Consider the following 8462-nt stretch of genomic DNA (forward strand, 5'->3'; position numbering starts at 1 on the left):
TCACAACAGGTTCTGTACACAAATCCAGGCTACTTGCCAGCAAAGCCATTCTGCCTGTCTCCAAGAGAGCGTGCTGTTCCACCCTTAAAGCAGGATATCCCTCCCATGCCTACCTGCCAGACAGTTGGTTTTGGCCCCACGCATTTGGGTGATCCCTTCTCTCTCAGCAAAGCCTGAGCCTCCAGTTCCTGCTGGAGAAGCAAAGCAATACACCCCACCTCTCCACTGACTCTGGGGAGGTGGCACCCACAAAGAAGGAGGTGCCAGAGGCATTTAGGCAGTGTCCTAATCATCTTCAGTCCCATTTCAAGGCCTGTTCTGCACTAGGCCTTTATAAAGACAAAAAAAAAAAAAAAAAAAAAACACACAAAAAAAAAAAGCCAAACCAGGCCAGTCAAGGCCTTTGTCCTGAAAGAGCAACATTTCAAGGTTGGGTTTCTCTCCCTTCCCACAACACGTGCAAAGGAGTAAGTAGAAAGGAGTGATTTGGAGCCAGCACAATGTTAAAGAAAGCAGAGCAAGGGTCTCTTCTAGGGAGAAACCACCTCTGGTTGGGGTGCTTGGCCTCCCTGCCATTTCTTCTCTGCCCTGTTGCACATATCTGGGAGAGACTCTGCATGTTCGGGTCTTCCTGGGCTCTTTACAAGTCCTCTTAGGCAGCTCTCCTTCACACCAGGATAGAAGAGCAGGATCCTGCAAGTCAGGGGTGCTAACTCTGTCCTTGTACTCTCAGCAGTCCTCAGTGTTGCCCTCTGTGAAAGGGACAGACGAACACTGCCCTCGGATGGTGGGCTTTAATTAACATCTTCAAAATAATTTGTGTTTCTTTACCAAAAAGAAAAAAGAGCAAAGAATACTTAGCAGCATCATTTTCCAGAGAATCACAGGAAAATGGCATTAAGGACATGCTCTTTGCTTTCTTTTACCTGCCATGTGTTCTGTTCTTGGCTTTTAGCTGAACATGTTCTCTGCCAGGAAGTTGTCAGGAGTTCACGAAGCCATCAGATTTCATCATTTCAGATCCCATTCTGTATCCAGGACCTCTCCAAACTTGGCTTTTGTGCCAGCCTGTCTTCCCCCAGATCCAGTGGAAGTAGAGGAGCTGCAGCACTTTGTTTCCAACTCCAAGAGGCTGTTTGTAATGACTGGAGCTGGAATCTCAACTGAATCGGGGATCCCAGATTACCGCTCTGAAGGTGTTGGGCTCTACTCCAGGACAGACAGACGGCCCATCCAGCATGCTGAGTTTGTTCGCAGTGCCAGTGCCCGGCAGCGGTACTGGGCAAGGAACTTTGTGGGCTGGCCCCAGTTCTCCTCCCATCAGCCAAACACAGCACACCTGGTACTAAGAGACTGGGAGAAGCTGGGGAAGCTGCACTGGCTGGTGACCCAGAACGTGGATGCCCTTCACACCAAAGCCGGGAGCCAGCGCATGACGGAACTGCACGGCTGCACGCACAGGTAGTCTCTGTCGGCAGAGGGAGGATGCTTAATCCTCTGGTCTCTCGTTCGGGGTAACTGACAAGCAGGTGCATTGTTGGCTGCTGAGAAAGGAGGCAAAATGTCAATGCTATGTTCTTGGAGATGACATGCTCAAAGGTGGTGTTGGGCTGGCATGGAGGAAAAGATCACAAAATGGTGCTGTTCACAGCAAAGTATTTAAGAAACACGAACACACCCCTTTTTCTTTCTTTTTTGAGCGTTATTTAGATCATTTCCCTTGGAGGCTGCATCAGTCAGAATTTCCCCTTTCCTTGCTACAGCAAATGTCCTCTTAGTGAAGAGGACAAGGGGATCCTGAGGATGCAAGGATTATCCAGGGCTAAGCAGAGTGGATAGTGCCAGAAATGCACAGGATAAGTGGACTGGAGAAGGGCCACCACAGCCTAGCTGTGGTCACCCAGAGTTTCCAGATGAAAAAGCACAGCCTGCACTGGGTGAAAGGATGCACGGTAGGGTTCAAAGCATTTCTCTAGAGCATTCCTACAAAGCAACAATTGGAGGTAGAAAGACAGCTTCTTGACCTGTACTATTTGGTAAATAAACGTGAATAATGACCACAGGCCTTGTAAGGAACATGTTACGAACTCCAGATTTTCAGCTGACATGAAACTCTTCATTAAGACTTTGCTCTGAATTTCAGGGTTTTCTGCCTGGCCTGTGGAGACCAAATCTTGCGGTCTGAGCTTCAGGAGCACTTTGAAGCTCTGAATCCTACCTGGAAAGCAGAAGCATTCGGTGTGGCTCCAGACGGAGATGTCTTCCTGACAGATGAGCAAGTGCATAATTTCCAAGTCCCAGCCTGCCGTAAATGTGGTGGAATCCTGAAGCCCGACGTGACATTCTTTGGAGACACAGTGAGCCGGGAAAAAGTGGATTTTGTGCACCAACGCTTGGCAGAATCTGACTCCATGCTGGTGGCAGGATCCTCTATGCAGGTAAGTAGGTCTTCCTCACACACTGCATTCCTATTTCTGTGCTACTCTGCCTGCAACAATCCTTAGTCCCGCAATTTTGGACTACTGATTGCTGGTGCATCACAACAGCCTCTCCAGAGCTTCTTTGTAATTTATTTTTACTGTGGTTGGAATCTGGCTTCACAGTTGGCCTGTTTGGGCTCTGTCACTCTACTGCCAGTCTACTTCATGCTGCTATAAATAACCTCATTCAGATCTCTCTCTGCTACCTCCTCCATCAGTACATCATAGGTTCATAATTACCCATAAAGCCAAGACACCTGATAAATTCTGTCCTGCAGAGATCACTACCACACATTATTTTTTTCTTTAATTTTTTAGCCTTTGGCAGCTTTCTAGGCCTCATGGCTCACTGTGTGTAATACCAGGTTTTAGGACCTCTAATTCCGAATTAAATTCTTAATAAGAGAGCAGAAATATCTCTGCTTTCTGCTTAGGATTGTCCTTTGTATTGCATCATGTTTTCTCCATTGGCCTCTTATCTATAAGGTAAGGTAGTTGAGAAGCTGATTGTTTAACCTGTGGAAGCTTTTGGAATAGAGTTTGTATAAGAAAATTTTTTCCAGGAACAAGTTCTTTTACATTAAAAATACTTACTCTAACGGGTCCCAGAAGAGCTAAAACCAAGGTTGCCCAATTGCCATTCTCTTGGCTTCAGGATACTGGAGACAAATTCCTTGGGCTTGCACTTCTTAAGCTTATAATCCTTTGTACAGGAATGATTGAAATGCCTTAGGTTCATTCTTGTACTACCTAAGCTAGGGCATGTGAGAACCATCAAAGCAGAAGCATTTAAGTACCTATGATAACTAATAAAACTGCTGGAGAGATTTACTAAAAGACAAGGACATCTCCCTTCAACGTACTATGAAGTTTCAGTTTCTATGAAACTGCAAATCCTTCACTGACAGAGGTTAAAAGCTGTTCTTTTCTGCACATTTCTGAATGAAGAAATTTCCTACCTGAATTCAGTGCCGTTGCCTAACACAGCATATACATATAGCCTCTCTTCCCACTGCCAACAGCAACTATTTTACTTTCCTTACTCATTTCTGTAGCTCTTCTTTTGCCTAAGCTGCCAGTAATTTTGTCTTCTGGTATTCCTGCAGGTATACTCCGGTTACAGGTTTGCTCTCGCTGCCCGGGAGAAGCAGCTGCCAATTGCAGTCCTTAACATTGGGCCCACAAGGTTAGATCACTTTGCGACCTTAAAACTGAATTCCCGCTGTGGAGAGTTGCTGCCTTTGATTGTTGCACATGACCCAACAAGCTGAGTTTCAGTAGCTATCAGGAGTAAAATTATTTCTACAAGGTGAGTAACCTTCCCTGGTCAGTCACCTTACAGGGTAAGAAGATGGGTTCCCATCAAATGCCGAGACTGACACGTGCTAACTAAAAATATGTTCCCACAATGTGCACCAAAATGTGGCTGTAAATTTTCATCTGTAACTGGTATGCTCTGATGGGCCACGATACTGTTGCTGATGCTTATAACGAAAAACAAAGTGCTAATGCTCCCAGAAAGAAAATTGGGCAAGAGTAGCCACAAGACTCAGCAGTGTTGAGTTCCAGTCCATTCATCGCAATCAGAAAACTACAGGGAATCATCTGCAAATTCAGAGAACACTGTTGCCTTTGCAACTGACAATTCAAAAGCTGTACCTGGTTGAAATGATCCAGCTAATCCTAACCAAAACACTGCTGTTTAAAATAATCAATTCCATTTATAAAGCAGCTTCTTCCCTCTGGTCCTGCAGGACAATCTCAAAAGGGGAAAACTGCAATCTAAGAGGCAGCTGTGAGATCCAATGTGTGGCCCCTGATGACACCAGGAGAGGGCAGCAAGCCTCGCACGTGTCAACCTGACCAGTTTTCTCCATCGAAAACATCTCCACTTACCAGGAAAAAGGATGACGATGAAAAAAAGTACTATTCTGCCTTTCTAAACAGTGCCTTTTCATTCACTGGGACAGGATAATCAGACTACCATATCTGAGAACAAAATACCTTTCTTATAATTGTCCCCGGAGAAGAATGAGGGACAGGGATTTTGACAGAGTAACTTGATGCTATAGCACAGGAGGGCAATGTGGAAAACCACAGTATCTGCTGGAGGATCCAATACCAGTAGTGGGCAACTGTGGAGTGTGCAAAGAGGAAAAGGAGGCAAGAGGAACTGCAGTTGTCATTTAAAAAAAAAAAAAGGTTCAAAATAGAAGCTGAAAAAGAATACTGCTCTTCTAAGAGATTATTTGAAAGTAAAGACTATAAGGTTGACACCTTCTAGCAAGGAAGGGAAGGTAGCATTTCTCTCAACTGTCAGTTGACAAGCTAAACTGCATACTATCTGAATCCTTTAAAAATTATATATTGTTGAAATGCCAGAGGAGTTATTTTAAGCTAATCTAACCAGAACTGCTTCCAGTGTGGCTGCTACATTTTCCAGAATGCATTTTTTGAAGATGTTATTTACTTAATGAATAGCTAAGTAGTGAATTAAAATTGTTTACAAGACTGATACTATTTGCATTGTAATTTCCTCTCCCTCCTATGATTTAAGTACAGTCTCAATAGCCAGCTTAGATTCATTTTTTCCTTGCAAAAATGCAGGATGTAATTACTAACAGCTGATGAATTAAGAGAAATACAATTAAATCTGTACAATAGGTCTCCCTCAGGAGGTAATCCCAAGCTATTAATAGATGTAATTTTCCACTCTCGTAACAGAAGATCCATCATTACACGGTAACCATTTTTTGTTGATCCTTAGGGTGGTAACGTAAGCTATATTAAACCATTTATGGACTAAAAACCAGAATCATGCCCAGACTAGAACACTAAATTTTTGACCTGACTTTCTGCATGTATCTACTGCTGCCCTTCTGGCAATGAGGGACATTAATTGTTGGGGTCTGCCAAATGCCCCAGTCCTACTCTTCACATAACATGTCCTGTATTAATATTTTGACAAGAACTGTAACGAGCAGTTGGAAGCAAAGATGCCAATGACATCAGCTAAAAGGTCAAGTAGCAAAGCAAGGACAACTGACCACATGATGCAAAGTTCTTTTTTGCTTTGTTGTTGATTCAAATCCATGCCAGGCAGGAGCAAGCAAAGCACAGAATCTAAGGGATACTTGGATATCTAAGGGACAGATACTAGTATCTATCTATCTATCTACTAGTATCTATACTAGATACTTAGTATCTAAGGGATACTTAGATATTGGGGGTGGGACTAGATGATCTCCAGAGGACCCTTCCAACCCTGACCATTCTGTGATTCTTAGGCACTCGATTTCTGCAGAAGGTAGAGAGAATTAAGATACTTAACATGTTTCATGTTAAGTGTCTTAATATAGCCATGTTTAACATGGCTATAATGGATCAGAGGAGAGATGGCTTCACCTAGAAGCCAAGCAAGAGAAGTGCAGGACCCCTACCTGCATTCTGTGCTCATTTAATGGATCCCACTTTCCAGCGAGTTAGTTATCTGCTGTTTGGTAGTGAAGAAAGCTCACAGATGTCACTCCATCTTTAGCATGGTACAGCTGTCTTGCCAATGAAAGCTTTTGCAGAAATCATCCCTAAGGCATAGCAGAGTCTCCACAAGCAGCCAGGGAGCCTGAACAGAGTGCTTATTTGCATAGGTTTTTCCATGTAAGAAGAGACATTTGTGCCTCCTTAGCAGAGGAGGTGGGGCTGGGTTTCTCATTATCCCTGTCTTCTGCACCATCCTGAAACTTGCCTGACATAGGTGTGTTAAAAACAGGCTGCAGGTTTAGTGGCAGCAGAGCCAGCATTTTGAGAAGGCGTGGGAGCATTGCCAAGAAGTCTAAAACAAGAAAACTTTTCCAGCGAGGACTTGGCATTAGCAATGTCATAGGTACCTAAACCTCCCACGTCTATCCCTGCCTCTTCTCCAGTTCAGCAGCTGAGCCTGTGGGAGAGGAGTCAGGGTGTCTCTTCAGTATCACTAATAAATGAGTCATGTTACCCTGATCCTTCACTGATTACACTGTATACTTTTAAGTCACTAGGACAATGACTTACAGTAAGTGAACGTTACAGTAAATTTCCTGTGTATCATTTATTACTATATGTTAATAAGCATATATACAAGTATATGAGGCTGAGATGAAGGAGTTACTTTTTTTTTTTTCCTGCTAAGCTGATCCAGGACTACTAAAATTGACTTCTTTTAGAGCAGAATCAGAGCACTTCACATCTTAACGTGTTCCCTAAAACACCATTGAGAAGTAAGTTCACTCAACTGAGAAATGCCAGAGAAAGCCTAAAGTTTCTACACCGAAAGCCAAATCTGCATCACTCTACTGCTGATTGACACCTTCCCCTGCTACTCCTTGGGGACTATTTGTGTGGGAAGATGCAATGCAGTGAGATAACAGCTATCAGAAGATAACTATGTCATTGCAGGTAGCTAGCAAAGACCTGTCCTGAGAAATTTGTGTTTCTCATCTTACTGATGTAGTTACCAGCCTGGAGGGAGTTATAGAAACCTCCAGGGCTGAGCACTATAGGATGCGAATTAGCCATGCTGTGGGAAAACAACAAACTCGGTAAAAGACCTAACCTAGTGTTCAGCTTTATTCTCCCAGCCTGTGCAGAATTTGCAAGGGAGGAGGGTTTTAAAAGGGGGAGAAATATTGTTCCTACAAGAATAAACAAAAAGACAGCAATCTTTGCGTTACTGGCTGAAACTAACATAAAAAGTGCATTGCAGAGCCTGAGCAGTGCTCTCTTCCCCCATCACCAGGAAGGAAACACAGATCCTTTCTATCTACCTTGTTTGCTTTAATCCAGCCTTATCCTCCACACGATTCAATCCTCTCTTACCTTTTGTGGCTCACTGTTGTTACACCAGTCCACCAGTATTTTAGATCAGGGCTTGAAGTCATAGCTCTGTCCACCTGTGGGTGGCAAAAGTACACATCAGACAACAGCACAAGGACAGTTTTTTACCATGAAATTAGCTGAACCAACAGCTAATTTCCTTTTTCTTACAGCTGTTCCTACTAGGACAAGCTCCTGAGGTTTGGATAGAGGAGCTGAGACTGCCTTATAATGGATTTTCCTGCCACTCCTCTGAAAGTGGGGTTGGAGTTACCCAAAGCAAATAAAACCTACTTCCTATTTGGCAAATCTTGCCTTTGTTTCTGAGCAAATTCTTAGAGCAAACTTTGTAATCGAGTCCTGCAGCCTGAGAAAGATATTTCCCATACCGTGTTCCAGTGAGGACAGCACAGATTGCCGGAGGACTTGTGCCTGGTGGGTATGGTGTAAGCGCAGTCTCCCACATCTTACAGTCAGATTGCTCCTACTGACAGACCTGCTTATTCACGACTTCTGGAACAGGACCAAAGACCCTGGGCACGGTGAAATTGGGAGGTTCAGGAACCCTGGACTGACAGCAACTAAATCTGCCCTCTAGAGTGTGCCTCTTCCCCTGTGACTGCATTGGATGTCGCCGTTTCCCAGTCTTTGCAGCTGTGAGGAAGGGGCGGGAGGTGGGGGGGGAAGGTATTTCAAACCAGTGCCAACTTACTGGTCTCCTCAGTCTATTCATTCAAAACCCGGGGCTTGGGCAGGACAGATGGAGTCTTCCTCTCACATAACCTGTCCTAGCGCAGTCCCAGGTAAACACCAACTGAAACCAACAGTCTTAGGAGGCTGTCTAGAGTCAATGGGAAAGGAATGAGGAGGGTCTCGGCCAAATACCTACACTACACCCAGACATTCTCTATGATTCTCTATGATGTCTCTCTATGATGTGCAGGGGTTTTGAGATCTGAATTAACTTGGCCTTAGCAATTGTGCTTTTAGATTACAGAAGAGATACTAGTGATGAGAGAGTAAATTTACGATAGAGGACTTTGCCTCTCCAGTCCTACTGGTCTGGCCATTTTCATCACTGATAGATACTGTGAAAATATCTTTCAGATGCCAGATTCCTCCTGGCTGTCG

At 44.1% G+C, this 8462-nt stretch overlaps 1 protein-coding gene across 1 annotated transcript; it reads left to right on the forward strand.

Moving 5' to 3' along the window:
- Positions 1–784: 784 nt before the first annotated feature.
- SIRT4 (sirtuin 4) lies at positions 785–4963 on the forward strand. The gene is made up of 4 exons (XM_082491851.1): positions 785–1461; positions 2144–2438; positions 3587–3789; positions 4235–4963. The coding sequence occupies exons 1-3, from the start codon at positions 962–964 to the stop codon at positions 3749–3751; spliced, it is 960 nt and encodes a 319-aa protein (XP_082347977.1). The 5' UTR covers positions 785–961; the 3' UTR covers positions 3752–3789; positions 4235–4963.
- The last annotated feature ends 3499 nt before the right edge of the window (positions 4964–8462 follow it).

This window comes from Vanellus vanellus, assembly GCF_965231255.1.
Source record: "Vanellus vanellus genome assembly, chromosome: 16".
Taxonomy (NCBI): Eukaryota; Metazoa; Chordata; class Aves; order Charadriiformes; family Charadriidae; genus Vanellus; species Vanellus vanellus.

What these genes read in the sequence shown, in the direction of transcription:
- SIRT4 (XM_082491851.1), top strand. Translation starts at nt 962, where the DNA reads ATGTTCTCTGCCAGGAAGTTGTCAGGAGTTCACGAAGCCATCAGATTT. An exon ending in CTGCACGGCTGCACGCACAG is followed by an intron (nt 1,462 to 2,143) that starts GTAGTCTCTGTC and finishes TCTGAATTTCAG; the next exon opens with GGTTTTCTGCCTGGCCTGTG. An exon ending in TGGCAGGATCCTCTATGCAG is followed by an intron (nt 2,439 to 3,586) that starts GTAAGTAGGTCT and finishes GTATTCCTGCAG; the next exon opens with GTATACTCCGGTTACAGGTT.